The sequence below is a fragment of the Oryctolagus cuniculus genome, chromosome 3 (genome assembly GCF_964237555.1).
Source record: "Oryctolagus cuniculus chromosome 3, mOryCun1.1, whole genome shotgun sequence".
Classification (NCBI taxonomy): domain Eukaryota; kingdom Metazoa; phylum Chordata; class Mammalia; order Lagomorpha; family Leporidae; genus Oryctolagus; species Oryctolagus cuniculus.
This window is the reverse complement of record NC_091434.1, coordinates 71093025-71108763: the sequence shown is the minus strand read 5'-3', so window position 1 is coordinate 71108763 and position 15739 is coordinate 71093025. Positions and strand designations below refer to the sequence as shown.

General features: G+C 40.4%; 1 protein-coding gene across 1 annotated transcript in view; it reads left to right on the top strand.

The window, feature by feature from the left end:
• UBR3 (ubiquitin protein ligase E3 component n-recognin 3) overlaps positions 1-15739 on the top strand; it is a 221622-nt gene that overhangs the window by 140957 nt on the left and 64926 nt on the right. The window contains exons 26-28 of the mRNA XM_051849447.2: positions 4134-4267; positions 12438-12548; positions 14838-15038. Coding sequence (XP_051705407.1) covers positions 4134-4267; positions 12438-12548; positions 14838-15038 — 446 coding nt within the window. The remainder of the gene's footprint in view (positions 1-4133; positions 4268-12437; positions 12549-14837; positions 15039-15739) is intronic.

Sequence of the window (15739 nt, the reverse complement as noted above, 5' to 3'; positions counted from 1 at the left end):
TGGTGTAGTGGGTAAAGCTGCAGCCTGCATTGCCGGCATCCCATAATGGTGCCGGTTTGAGTCCCGGCTGCTCCACTTCCGATCCAGCTCTCTGTTATGGCCTGGGATAGCAGTAGAAGATGGCCCAAGTCCTTGGGCCCCTGCCCCAACGTGGAAGACCCAGAAGAAGCTCCTGGCTCCTGGGTTCGGAGCTGTTGCGGCCATCTGTAGAGTGAACCAGCGGATGGAAGACCTCTCTCTCTCTCTGCCTCTCCTTCTCTCTCTGTGTAACTCTGACTTTCAAGTAAATAAATTAAAAAAAGAAAATATTAACAAAAATGGCTAGACTGACCAAGAAAAAAAGGAATGCAAATAACTGAAGTCAGAACTGAGAGTTGGAATGTTACTATAGAACTTACAGAAATGTAAAGGCTTATAAGAGAATACTGTAAATAAATTTGTGTCAAAAAATTAGATGACCTGGATAGAATAAATGATTTCCTAGAATATCAAAACTGCTTCAAGAAGAAATAGAAATCTTGAACATAATTGTAACAATTAAATCAGTAATAATAATTAAAAAAAAAAACCTCTTAACAAAGAAAAATGTAGGACCAGATGGCCTCGCTGTTGAATTCTGTCAGTCATTTAAAGAATTAGCACCAGTTCTTCTGAAACTCATTATTAAAAAAATAGAGGCAAGATCATTGCCTAACTCATTCTGTGAGTCTACCATTACCATGATAACAAAGCCAAATAAAGACATTGCAAGCGTAAAAAGATAGGCCATTATCCCTATGAATATGGATGTAAAAGTCCTCAACAAAATCCCAGCAAACTGAATCCAGGAGCATAGTAAGAGGATAAGAGGATTATACATCATGATAATTATATTTTAGCTGATAATTGTATTTTCATTTTAGCTGCTGACATCCACCTGCTTCTGTTACTGCTGCTGCTATAAATCCCTCTAAAACCTGGGGTCCACAGCAACATGTGTGATACTCACTTCCCTGAGAGCAGAGCTTCCCATGCTTATTGAGTCCTACAGTAATACATAGTATTACTCCCACCCCCCCCCCCTATATTTTTTGTGCTTTGATGTTTTACCTTGATAAAATCTTAGCATTAGGCTATTTCCCTTTTGCCATATAACTCATTTGCCAACTTTTCATTTGAGTTTTATGTCTGTAGGCAAGTTGTGCCTTCTACCTACACTGGCCAATTATTAGCATATCGCTACATTTGATTTTCTTTTGTGTTCTCATCTGTGCGTGTGTGTGCACACACATTTCCACACTACTTCCTGGAAAAAAACTGTAGAAATCATAACATTTTATCTCTAAATTCTTCAGAAGGTATCACCTAAGAACAAAGATATTCTTTTGTTAAAATAAATATTTGCAGAGTGACAGAAGAACGAATGGAGGGAGGGAAGATGGCAGAGGGAGGGAGAGAGATCCATCTTCTATTTGCTTGTTCACTCCCAAACACCTGTAACAGCCAGGGTTGAGCTGAAGCCAAGAGCCAAGAACTTCATCAGGGTTTCCCACATGTGTGGTAGTAGTTCAAGTACATGGGCCATTATTTGCTGTTTACTTATGTGCATTAGCAGGAAACTGTATTGGAAGCAGAACAGCTGGGACTCAAACTACACTTCATTATGGGTGGTGGTGTCCTACATGCAGGAACTAACCATCTCTAGCACAATGCTGTCCCCAAGGATATTCTTTTACATAATAACAAGTATCATTATCATTTCCCCCAAATTTACTGTTAACAACATCTAATCAATTTTCAAATTCTCCCAATAATATTTTTGTGTTACTTATTTAGTCAACAAATGATAATTATTATGTACTGGCTACAATGTATTTTTTTAATTTATTGATTTGAAAGGCAGAGACAGAGAAAGATACAGAGATCTTCCATCTGCTGGTTCACTCTCCAGATGGCTGCAATGGCCAGAGCTGAGCCAATCCGAAGCCAGGAGCCAGGAGCTTCTTCAGGGTCTCCCATTAAGGTGCAGGGGTCGGAGCACTCGAGCTATCTTCTACTGCTGTATCAGGCCATAGCAGAGAGCTGGATTGGAAATGGAGCAGCTGGGTCTTGAACCTGTGCCATATGGGATGCCAGCACTGCAGGCAGTGGCTTTACCTGCTACACCACAGTGCCAGCCCCTACAGTGTGTTTTTGATAAATGTAAGCATTTGGAATGAGTAAGTCAAGCTAATTAACATATCACTCACCTCACCTCACTTACCATTTGTGGTGAAATTCAGTAATTTTTTTTTTTTTTTTGACAGGCAGAGTGGACAGTGAGAGAGAGCGAGACAGAGAGAAAGGTCTTCCTTTTGCCGTTGGTTCACCCTCCAATGGCCGCCCCGGCCGGCGCGCTGTGGCCGGCGCACCGCACTGATCCGATGGCAGGAGCCAGGTGTTTATCCTGGTCTCCCATGGGGTGCAGGGCCCAAGCACTTGGGCCATCCTCCACTGCACTCCCTGGCCACAGCAGAGAGCTGGCCTGGAAGAGGGGCAACCAGGACAGAATCCGGCGCCCTGACCGGGACTAGAACCCGGTGTGCCAGCGCCACAAGGCGGAGGATTAGTCTAGTGAGCCACGGCGCCGGCCAAGATTCAGTAATATTTTTTATAGGTGATATTTCTTTTCTTGATTCAGGATCCAATCAAAAATCACGTGTTGCTTTTTGTTGTCTTGTTGGTTTCCTTTAATTTAAAACAGTGTCTCTAGCCCTTTTCTTTTCAAAGATTTATTTTAAAAGAGTTACATAGAGAGAGAAGGAGAGGCAGAGAGAGAAAGGTCTTCCATCCGCTGGTTCACTCCCCTATTGGCCACAGTGGCCGGAGCTGCACCAATCCGAAGAAGTCAGGAGCCAGGAGCTTCTTCTGGGTCTCCCACACGTGTGCAGGGGCCCAAGCACTTGGGCCATTTTCTACTGCTTTCCCAGGCTATAGCAGAGAGCTGGATGGGAAGTGGAGCAGCCAGGACCGGAACCGGCACCCTTATGGGATGCTGGCACTGCAGGTGGCAGCTTTACCTGCTACACCACAGCACTGTCCCCTTTCTAGCCCTTTCAAGATAGAATGTTTCAGAGTATGAATTTGTGTGGTAGTTTCTTTATTATTAGATGCAAGTTGGATAACTTTTTTTTAAAAAAGATCTATCTATCTATCTATTTATTTATTTATTGAAGTCAGAGAGAGAGAGAGGCATTCCTGCTTCTGCTGATTCACTCCTCAAATGGCTGCAATGGCTGGAGCTGTGCAAATCTGAAGCCAGGAGCTTCTTCCAGGTCTCCCACACAGGTGCAGGGGCCCAAGGACTTGGGCCATCTTCTACTGCTTTCCCAGGCCATAGCAGAGAGCTGGATCGGAAGAGGAGCAGCTGGGACTTGAACTGGCTCCCATATGGGCACTGCTGGAGTAGCTTTACCCACTAAGCCACAGCATTGGCTCCAAGTTGAATATCTTTGATAAGGGTGTTACATATAAAATGCCTTTCCATGGAGTCTTGCAAAATTTGTTTTTCCTTTTTTTAGTGATGTCAGGTAAGTTTGATCACTTGTTTAAAGTGATAGGTAATTTGTTGATTGAGACTCTGTCCTTACTTGAATTGGTGAATGTATTATCTGTTACCATTGTTCTTATTTTCAGTACTCAAGTTTTTGCATTTGTCCAATCAGAACTCCTCCAGGTCCTTAGGAAGCTGCTGCCTTATTGTTTGAACCCTGCATAATTTTTTTGTCACATACAATTCTAAGCTCACATTGCCTTTTTCCCCCCAACCCTGTTCTCAGCTGTTTCTCCAGAGATTCTTCTTTCAGTGATAACTGGTATATTTAGAAATGAAGTTGGCTGATACTGGGAAGTCATAGCTTCTAAGCTTTTTCAGTGCACATATTTAGGAAACCATCCATGCATCCATCCATCGTACATTTTAGTGTTATTTTTAAAGATAAATATTGGCATATTTGAAGTTTTATTTGCTCCACAGAAGAAAACTGAAATGCCAGTCTTTAAAGATATTGTGATCGTGGAAAAATAGGATAGCTGTGGAAAATAACTCAGCTTCTCATGGTGAATCAGGTCTTTGGGTTAGTTAATTATGGATGCTTTTATCTCTGTTAATGTAGTTTTGGGGCAATGTCGTGACAATGTGGAGCCAAAAAAGTTGCCGATTACAGAAGAGGAACAGATTTACCCTTGGGATACATGTGCAGCCGTTCATGATGTGAGGCTTTCATTATTACAGCGTTATTTTAAGGATGTAAGTATTCTTTTTATTGAATAGTATTTTTGTCTGCAAAATTGATGGTTGTTTCCCGTCAGAGTTTTATTTTGCTTTTCTTTTACCAAAACATCATTCTGATTTCAAATCTGGAAGTTTATTAGAAAAGTACATATGTGTATATAGTAAAGAAATGGAAATCATGGAGCTAGCATTGTGGCACCAATGGGTCAAACTGCTTCTTGTGATGCTGGTATCCCATAAGCCCTATTAGCTATCCAGTTGGAATCCCAGCTGCTCTGCTTCCAGTCCAATGTTGTGCTATAGGGCCAGCAAAGCAGGAGAAGATAGCCCAATTACTTGGGCCCCTGCACCCATGTGGGAGGTCCTTGCTCATGGCTTCAGCCTGGCCCAGACCTGGCTGTTAGAGCCAGCTGGGGAGTGAACCACTAGATATGTTGTCTGGGAGACAATCTCAGGCTAAGCTTATGCTAGGTTTAAGATTCATTTTATTAATTTGAAAGGCAGAGCTACAGAGAGGGAGAGAGGGAGAGACAGATGTTCATCCAATTGTGCACTCCTGAAATGGTTGCAATGGCTGGAGCTGATCCAAAGCCAGCAGCCAGGACCTTCTTCCAGGTCTCCCATTTGGGTGCAGGGGCCCAAGTACCTGGGCCATCTTCTGCTTTCCCAGGCCGTCAGTAGAGCTGGATCAGAAGAGGAGCAGCTGGGACTTGAATCGGCACCAATATTGGATGCCAGTGCTGCAGGTGGCAGCTTTACCACTATGCCACAGCACCAGCTCTTAGGTTCTTGCCTGTAGGTGAGAAGAGAATTTAAGGAGTGCACATAAGCTCAGGTGTCCTCAATTCCTCACTACCTCCCTGGCAACACTAGATGGAAGATCGATCGATCTCTCTCTCTCGTCATCTCTGTCACTTTGCTTTTCAAATAAATAAATCTTAAAAAAAAAAAAAAGCAGAAATCTGTTATTAAATGAAAACCTCAGGAGTCAGGAACTTTATCTGAATCTCCCACATGGGTGGCAGAGGTCCCAGCACTTGTGCCATCTTTTGCTGCTTTCCTAGGTGCATTAGCAGGGAGCTGGATCAGAAGTGGAGCAACTGAGACATGAATCGGTGCTGATATGGGATGCCGGCATTTTAGGTCGCAGCTTTACCTGCTTCTCTACAATACTGGCCCCTGGGTATCTGTTTCTTGTAGTTAGAATAGTTATTTTTTAGAAAAAAGTCTTTTTTGAGGGGTTAGTGTTATAGTGTAACAGATCAAGCTACCACTTGTGACACTGGCATCGCATATCAGAGTGCCATTCGGAGTCCCACCTGCTCAGCTACTGATTCAGCTTCCTGCAAGCAGCAGATGATGGCCTTAGTATTTGGGCCTCTGCCACCCATGAGGGAGACCAGGATGGATTTCATGGCTCTTGGCATTGACCTGATCCAATCCTGGTTGTTGTGTACATTTGGACAGTAAACTAGTGGATGGGAGATCTTTGTTTTTCTCTGTCTCTTTCCTTCCTCATCTCTCTCTCTCTCTTTCTCTCTGTGTATGTGTCTGTTGCTTTGTTTTTCAAATAAATATCTTAAAAAATCATTTACTTATTTGAAAAGCAGAGTGGTAAGAGGGAGAGAGAGAGAACAAGAGAGAGATCTTTCATCTGCTGGTTCACTCCCTAAATGGCTGCAGTAGCCAGGGCCAGGACTGGACCAGGCTGAAGCCAGGAGCCTGAAACTCCATCTGGTCTCCACATCAATTTCTGGTGCATTAACAGGGAGCTGTATCAGAAGTCGTGTAGCCAGGACTCAACCTGGCGCTCATATGGGATGCTGGTGTTGCAGGTGGCAGCTTAACTCACTGTGCCACATCACCGACCTCCCAAACAAATCTTTTTTTAAAAACAAAATTTATAAAAAGGCTTTGGATCTGAAATCTGAAATGGATTGGATTCTGTTATATTTTTGTTAGTGATTGTGAGATTTTATTCCTACATCACTATTTTTTGTACTTTCTTTATAGTTATTTCATGTACATGTGGCATATTCCCTGGATGGCCTGGAGGTCTAGGAACCTCTCTTATTTTGTTTCTATAGCCCCCTTGGGTGCTGGTGCATGCTAAGTGTGTTGTAGATACCTATGGATTTCTGACTGAAATACTCAAAAAATGTAGAGTGATAGAATTTTGTCGCCAGAACAGAAAAACAGAATGGCTATATGTTGGCATTGATACTGACTGTAGGATTGAACTGTGTAGATTCTTCTTTAGACCAAATACATGCATTTTATGAAGCTGACATATAGAATTTCAGTTATGTAAGACAGTACATTCACTGTAGAAAATGGAAATGTTATACATGGGAGATGTAAGTAGAGGGAAGGCACTTGTACTTTGGAATCAGATAGCCTTGATCATGAGCTTGGGCTCTACTCTTGCAACTTAGTTATCTTGGTAAAGTTTTCATTCCTCTCCTGGTAAAAGAGCTACTGCCGCCTACTATATAAGGTTTAGTAAATATTGAAGTTTTGAATATTATGTTAAGCACTTAGAACAATGATAGACAGCCACATAGTTGAAGTCTCCCTAAAATATTAGTGTTTTCCTTCATTTTTGATTCTAGCAAACTCATCTGACACTAATTAATGACAATTTTCAGTTTTGAAAGCTAATCATTATTATTAACACAGAGAAAAAGAGAGCTGCTAGTTTATTGACTGACTACCAGCCATTCTAAAATGATCTAGCACCAAAATTTGCTTGTATTTCAAGTAGCTACAAAACAAAATGGAGATGAGCAGGCCTTATGTTGTTTTCTGTGATTTGTATCAGTAGGAGCTTTCTTGCCTGCTGTGAATATTTGATTTGTTCTGGTGCATATCTTTAAATCAATGTGAAGGCATTTTGTATTACGAGAGTACTTTTAACCTTTTTTTTTTTTTTTAAAGATTTCTTTCTTGAAAGAGAAAAAGAGCATACATGAGTGAGTGCTTCCTTCCACTGGTTTACTCCCCAGATGATTGCAATAGCTGGGGCTGGGCCAGGCTGAATCCAGTTGTCTGGAACTCCATCTGGGTCTCCCATGTGTGTGGCAGGAGCCCAAGCAGTTGGGCCAAACTTCCACTGCCTTCCCAGTGGAAGGTGGGAACTTGATTGGTAGTAGAGCAAGTGGGACTCAGAACCAGCATTCATATGGAATGCCAGCAGTCCTGTTGTGCCACAACATTGGGCCATAGGGTACTTTTTAAAGTTCGTGGAAAATGGAATTAAAATATAAAAAAAAATGGAATTAAAATATTTACAAAATTGAAATCTACAGTTTTTTCATAATCTGCATTTCTTTGAACTTTTAGACAGCTCCTCTTAGGTAAAATTTTCAACTTTTCAAATGTTTGTGAAGACTTTATTTATTTATTTGAAAGGTAGAGACACACATAGGCAGAGCACAGTAATGGAGCCTGTAGCAAACCCAGGTACTCTGATGTGGAATATGGGTGCTCTGTCATCTTAACTCTTAGGCCAAATGCCTTCCCCAAGAGTCTTGATTTTTTTTTTTAAAGATTTATTTTAATTATCTGAAAGAGTTACAGGGAGAGGTAGAGACAGAGACAGAGACAGAGAGAGAGAGAGAGAGAGAGAGAGAGGTCTTCCATCCACTGGTTCACTCCCCAAATGACCGCAATGGTGGTAGCTAGGCTGATCCAAAGCCAGAAGCCAGGAGCTTCTTCTGTTTCTCCCACGTGGGTGCACGGGCCCAAGCACTTGGGCCACTCTCCACTGCTTTCCCAGGTGCACTAGCAGGGAGCTGGACCAGAAGTGGATCAGCTGGGACTCAAAACTGGCACCTATATGGGATGCTGGCACCACAGACCTCAACTTTAACCCATTGCGCCATAGTGCTAGCCCCAAGGGTCTTGATTTATTATTGGAACTTTGTTTACTATAATTTAAAAAGTCATATGATTATCTTATAATTTACAAATTTATTTCCAATATAAAAATGAAATGAAAAGATTTGCTAAATTTTTTATCCGTGTAAGAATATACTGATTTGATGGCTGTCAAATCTTTAGTCTTATACTGTCACTCATTTTAGATCTGTGCCTCACATCTCTCTGGCTTGCCCATCTGTTTACTATATACTTTAGAAGGTAATTCAAGTTCAGGCCTAAATGGTATTTGGATAGAGACCAAAAAAGGGGAATTCCAGGAAAGATATTTTAGGAGAAAAGTTTAAAACCTATTTTTATAGGTAGAGAGCAATTAGCAAAGAAAGAGAAGTTGAAGATGTAAGAAAAAGTGGAAATAAAGCCAATTAACTTTTTTTTTTAATCTTTTATTTAATGAATATAAATTTCCAAAGTACGACTCATGGGTTACAATGGCTTCCCCCCCCCCATACCGTCCCTCCCACCCACAACCCTCCCCTTTCCCACTCCTTCTCCCCTTCCATTCACATCAAGATTCATTTTCGATTATCTTAATATACAGAAGATCAGCTTAGTATACCTTAAGTAAGGATTTCAACAGTTTGCTCCCACACAGAAACATAAAGTGAAAAATAATAGATGATTTTTTTTTTAAATGATGATGAAATCAGATCAGACCTATTGTCATGTTTAATCCCAGTGAGAGTCAAGTTGGGAATTGATAATTTCTTTTTTTTTTTTTTTTTTTTACAGAAGATCAGTTTAGTGTACATTAAGTAAAGATTTCAATCGTTTGCACCCCCATAGAAACACAAAGTGAAATATACTGTTTGAGTACTCGTTATAGCATTAAGCCTCAGTGTACACAGCACGTTAAGGACAGAGATCCTACATGAGGAGTAAGTGCACAGTGACTCCTGTTGTTGACTTTACAAATTGACACTCCTGTTTATGGCATCAGTAATCTCCCTATGCACCAGTTATGAGTTTCCAAGGCTATGGAAGCCCCTTGAGTTCTCCGACTCTTATCTTGTTTAGACACGGTCATAGTCAAAGTGGAGGTTCTCTCCTCCCTTCAGAGAATGGCACCTCCCTCTTTGAAGACCTGTTCTTTCCACTGGGATCTCACTCACAGAGATCTTTTTGCCAGAGTGTCTTGGCTTTCCATGCCTGAAATACTCTCATGGGCTTTTCAGCCAGATCCGAGTGCCTTTAGGGCTGATTCTGAGGCCAGAGTGCTATTTAGGATATCCGCCATTCTATGAGTCTGCTGAGTATCTCACTTCTTTAGGGCTGATTCTGAGGCCAGAGTGCTATTTAGGACATCCGCCATTCTATGAGTCTGCTGAGTATCTCACTTCCCATGTTGGATCACTCTCCCCTTTATTTATTCTATCGGTTAGTGTTAGCAGGTACTAGACTTGTTTATGTGCTCCCTTTGACTCTTAGTCCTTTCATTATGATCAATTGTGAACTGAAATTGATCACTTGGACTAGTGAGATGGCATTGGCACATGCCACCTTGATGGGATTGAACTGGAATCCCCTGGTATGTTTCCAACTCTACCAATTGGGGCAAGTCAGCCCGAGCATGCCCCAAATTATACATCTCTTCCCTCTCTTATTCCCACTCTTATGTTTAACAGGGATCACATTTCAGTTAATTTTCAACACTTAAGAATAACTGTGTGATAATTACAGAATTAAACCAGTCATATTAAGTAGAACAGACAAAAAAACTACTAAGAGGGATAATGTATTAAGTTGTCCATTAACAGTCAGGGCTATGCTGATCAAGTCACCATTTCTCATAGTGTCCATTTCACTTCAGGAGGTTTCCTTTTTGGTGTTCAGTCAGTTGTCACCGATCAGGGAGAACATATGGTATTTGTCCCTTTGGGACTGGCTTACTTCACTCAGCATGATGTGTTCCAGATTCCTCCATTTTGTTGCAAATGACTGGATTTCGTTGTTTCTTACTGCGGTATAGTATTCTAAAGAATACATATCCCATAATTTCTTTATCCAGTCTACCGTTGATGGGCATTTAGGTTGGTTCCAGGTCTTGGCTATTGTGAATTGTGCTGCAATAAACATTAGGGTGCAGACCGCTTTTTTGTTTGTCAATTTAAACTCCTTTGGGTAAATTCCAAGGAGTGGGATAAGCCAATTAACTTTTAAAACAGGTTTTAAAAGGAAGTGTAGCCGGCGCCGTGGCTCAATAGGCTAATCCTCCGCCTGCAGCGCCAGCACACCAGGTTCTAGTCCCGGTCGGGGCTCCAGGTTCTGTCTCGGTTGCCCCTCTTCCAGTCCAGCTCTCTGCTGTGGCCCAGGAGTGCAGTGGAGGATGGCCCAAGTCCTTGGGCTCTGCTCCCGCATGGGAGACCAGGAGAGGCACCTGGCTCCTGGCTTCGGATCAGCGCGGTGCGCCGGCTGTGGTGTGCTGGCCACAGCAGCCATTGGAGGGTGAACCAACGGCAAAAGGAAAACCTTTCTCTCTGTCTCTCTCTCTCACTGTCCACTCTGCCTGTCCAAAAAAAAAAAAAGGAAATGTAGTTTTTGTCTGCAGTCTGGATCTTGATTTCCTTTTTGTATATATGTTAAACCCTTGTAAATGGTGTTTTTTTTTTTTTTTTTTTTTTTTTTAAGATTTACTTTATTTATTTGAGAGGGGTCGGGACAGAGAGTATTCCATCCGCTGGGTCACTCCCCAGATGGCCACAATGGCCGGAGCTGCACCGATCCGAAGCCAGAAGCCAGGAGCTTCTTCCGGGTCTCCCGTGTGGGTGCAGGGGCCCAATGACTTGGGCCATCTTCTGCTTTCCCAGGCCACAGCAGAGAGCTGGATCAGAAGAAGGGCAGCCGGGACTAGAACCGGCGCCTATATGGGATGCCAGTGCTTCAGGCCAGGGCTTTAACCCACTGCGCCACAGCGCCGGCCTCTAAACCCTTGTAAATATTGAGGGTTATTCTTATGATGATTTTTACTTTAGAAAGATATAAAATGGATCCATCATGGAGAGAAGAAACTGAAGTTAAGGAGATATCAGTTAAGAAACTGTTCAAGAATCTTTTTTTCTCTACTTTAAAGCATAAACAAATTTGAATGTTATAGTGGGAATAAAGGGAGAGCCCAAAATCATCAGTTATTTAGGAGATAGAATGTGTATGGTTTAGGTTCTAATATTATTTGAAGGTAAAAATGACTCAGCTTCCTGGACTTGGAGATTTAAATGGATTATGGAGTTTTCAAATCAAGAGGAAAGTAAACATTGATGGAAAAGATGACAGCTTTTTGACAAATTGATTTTATGTTATCTGAGGTACATTAAACTGGAGCTATCTGGTTGACAGCTGAGGCAAGAGCTATAGGCATAGAATAGCTGCAGTCACCAATTAAATCAATAATGAGAATAGTTTTAATGAGAAGAGAGTAGTGCTGGGAATAGAACCTTCAGGCAAATGAATATTGAAGTGGCAGGTCAAGAGAGAATAGGAGGAACATAGTAGCATTATGGGAATGAGAGGAAAGCAAGCATTTCAAGAAGGAAATTGTTAATGTTAGATATCACAGGGAAATTAAGTACACTATAGAACAGATAAAAAGAAACAGCAAAATAATTTACACTAAATTGTGGTATAATATTATGAGCTTATATTTTATCAAGTGGAGAAAGTGTAATTCACAATATTTATATTTATTCTCCATTATGAATATAGATATTTGTGAGGGAAAACTTCTGTTGTTCCTAAGTTTTCTTTTTGTTAACGATTTATTTACTTGAAAGGCAGAGTTAGAGACAGAGACACAGAATCTTCTATCTGGTGATTCACACCCCAAATAACCACAATGGCCAGGGCCAAGTTTAAGTCAGGCCAATGCCAGGAGCCTGGAGCTCCATCTGAGTTTCCCACATGGGTGGCAGGGGTCCAAGTACTGTGCTTGGGCCCTTTGCTATCTTACCAGGTGCACTAGCAGGTAGCTGGATTGGAAGTACAGCTGGGATTCAAATCTGCGTTCATATGGGATGCTAGGGTTGCAGGCAGTAGCTTAACCCACTGTGCCATAATGCTGGTTCCTGGTGTTCAAATTTTGATTTTAATTTTGGCTGTCAAGTAGGGTGTTAATTTATATTACAAAAATATGAACTCCATGTTAGTATAACAGTATAAAATAATGTGGATGTTTGTGTGGATATATTCAGCAAAGTTTATACTAATTTAAAATTAATTATATCTTATCTTTTTTTTTTTTTTTTTTCTGAAGAGTTCTTGTCTCTTGGCAGTATCAATTGGCTGGGAAGGAGGTGTTTATGTACAAACCTGTGGCCACACATTACATATAGATTGTCATAAATCTTACATGGAATCATTACGGGTAAGTTGATTGGAAAAAATGTTTAAGGTTTATGTATCTTTACAGATACTAAGTTTACAGCTGTATATCTCAGTTTTTTCTCTTAAATTTGAGGAATTTTTCTTTTCTTTTTTTTTTTTTTTTTTTTTTTTGCTTTAGCAACTGATTTCCATGGCTATAGTTTAGACTTTACTTCTGTATCTCTGAGATAGTAAATTTTAGCATCCTACCATATCATCTTACATGATTATTCCTCAAATGGTCTTACTTTCACTCTCATTAGTATATTTTTTGAAAGATTATTTATTTATTTATTTATTTGAGAGGCAGAGTTACAGACAGTGAGAGGGAGAGACAGAGAGAAAGGTCCTCTGTCCGCTGGTTCACTCCCCAAATGGCCGCAACAGCCAGAGCTGGGCTGATCCAAAGCCAGGAGCCAGGAGCCTCTTCTGGGTCTCCCACGGAGGTGCAGGGGCCCAAGGACCTGGGCTATCCTCCACTGCTTTCCCAGTCCACAGCAGAGAGCTAGATCGGAAGAGGAGCAGCCGAAACTAGAACTGGCAGCCACATGGGATGCTGGTGCCACAGGCAGAGCATTAACCTACTGTGCCACAGTGCCAGCCCCTCTCATTAGTATATTTTTAAACCTCCTTTGTATTTTTCCTAGTGTGTCAGCCCTTTCCTGTCAGCCTCATTTTCTTTTACTATGCATATTCTACTCTTCGAGTCATTTAATCTGGTTCCTTAGATTTTGGACTCAGGAAGCTAGCCCTGCTAATAAATCATAAAACTATTATCGCCATAAATTAGTGGTTTCTTTTAACAGTGTCTTAGAAGAGGGTCATGGGCTGTAAATATTATTTACCAATTCATTTACCTGTCTTTGATTGGTTCCCTCTCTTATTCTCCTCAACCAATATTTTAAACCTTTTACTGCTCATGTCTCTAAACCCTAGAATCCCTTCTTATTATCAGTTTCTATCTCTTTTTGTATCACCAAGAAAACAGTGTCTCCTTGACACATTCTTCCTTACCTTTTTGCCTTGTTTTACTTAATTCCTTGATAAATAACTGTACATTCCAAAAAAATCTTTCCTTTTCTACTATTTGAGGTAGTAATCCTTGACCAGTTCAGGCATAACTTCTGTCTGTGCTCTGGTACTCCTTCCCCTACTCCTACCCCCCAACACCAGAAAGGCCTTTACCCATCAGTAGGTAATATCTTTTTCTTCTGTATCTTTAGTTTTGCTGCCTCTTCTGTCCCTTCCTCAAGGTTCATAAGGATACTCCAATCCGTTTCACTAAAAATCCTTCCCTTGACCTTGTATTCCTTTATAGCTGAAGCTTTCTATTTCTCCCTCAGTTCAGCTTCTTAAAAGTATGGATTACTATTTCCAGGTTCTGGACTCAGTATCATCTCTTTTTTCCTTCCTAATCCTCACCTCTCACATGCAGTCACTGACAAAAATTCTATTGATTCTGCCTTGTAAGTCTCATTTGACTATATTCTGCCTTCATTATTCACAATGTTGCAATTTTTGTGTGTACCTTTATCTCTGACTATTGCAATTACTCTCTCATTGATTTCCATACTTCAGTATAGTTTATTCACTATATTGATCTTTCCCTTTTTAAAAGATTTATTTATTTTATTTGAAAGAATTACAGAGAGAGAGGGCGAGACAGAGAGAGGTCTTCCATTTGCTAGTTCACTTCCCAAGTGGCTGCCACAGTCAGGACTGAGCCAGGCTGAAGCCAGGAGTTTCATCTGCGTCTCCCATGTCAGTGCAGGTGACCAAAAACTTAGGCCCTCTTTTGCTGCTTTTCAAGGATATTAACAAGCGTTGGATTGGAAGTAGAGCAGTCAGGATGCATCATATTTTTTTTTTTTAAGGCTTAATTCACTTTCAAAATCTGTCTTACAGCAAAGAATATGAACAATGGGGTAATTTTCCTAGTAGTCACTTTAGATTATGGAAACAGGTGTAGAAAAGGCTTGCTTTTTGAGTTATTCTTTATCATAAATACACACTTTGAGTTGATTGTATAATTTTAATGTATGGTAGTGAAAGAAGACTACTATACTTAAGCAGTTTATTGGTGAGGGCAAGTGTTATGTAGTTGCTATGATTTAAGAAGTGATTTGGTAAACTTCAATAGCCAAATGAGTGATTTATTTATTTTTTATGAGATATATTGTAGATACCTTTTTCATATGGTTCATTAGTTTATTATAAAGTGTGATAGTGTAATTATTGCTTATTGTAAAAGTACACATCACTCATCTGTGTGTTTATTTCATCTTTTCAGAATGACCAGGTTCTTCAGGGCTTCTCAGTGGACAAAGGAGAATTCACGTGTCCGCTCTGTAGGCAGTTTGCTAATAGTGTTCTTCCTTGTTATCCTGGAAGCCATGTGGAAAATAACCTTTGGCAACGTGCCAGTAGCAAAAGCATACAAGATCTCATAAAGGAGGTGGAGGAACTCCAGGGACGGCCGGGAGCTTTCCCAGTAAGCATCAGTGTAAGGCAGAAATATCCTGCTTAATTTAGCTCTGCTTTCCAATTTTTATTTTCATTTTTCTCTCTCTACTCTACTCTCAACCTTTATACATTTGATAGAAATATTGCTTTTAGAGGGTTTTCCTTCTTTTATGTTTATTAAAAACAAAAATAATTGAACAAGTTATTATCAGACATATTAATATATGTCTTTCGGATCATGAACTACTATAAGCTTAGATATGGTCAGGTTCTTTAAAGATGTTGGAAAACTTTAAAACAATAAATTCTCATTCATTTTCTCTTTCACTCTCTCTGTATGTACACTGCAATAGAAAGTATGATCTATCATTAAAAACATCATTAGCTATATTGTGTTAGGATTAAGAAGATAATGTCTATACCCATACACACATTTATGTATTTACTGTATATATGTATATTAGATAAAATACTGTGTAATTGAACCATTCGCCATAACTCATTCTACTTTCCCATGGGATTTGGAGTGATTCCATTCTTTATCCCATCCAGCAGGATTAATTTGGTTCACATCATTAAAGTATTTCACACTCATTATAGATTTATAATATTGTTTCTGAGAGAAGTGACAGCTGTGCTTGGTTATGAAAACTATGAGTGTTTGACATTAGAAACAGAAATTCATACATTAAACTATTTGGAAATAGTCCTGGTAATTCCACTCCTTCA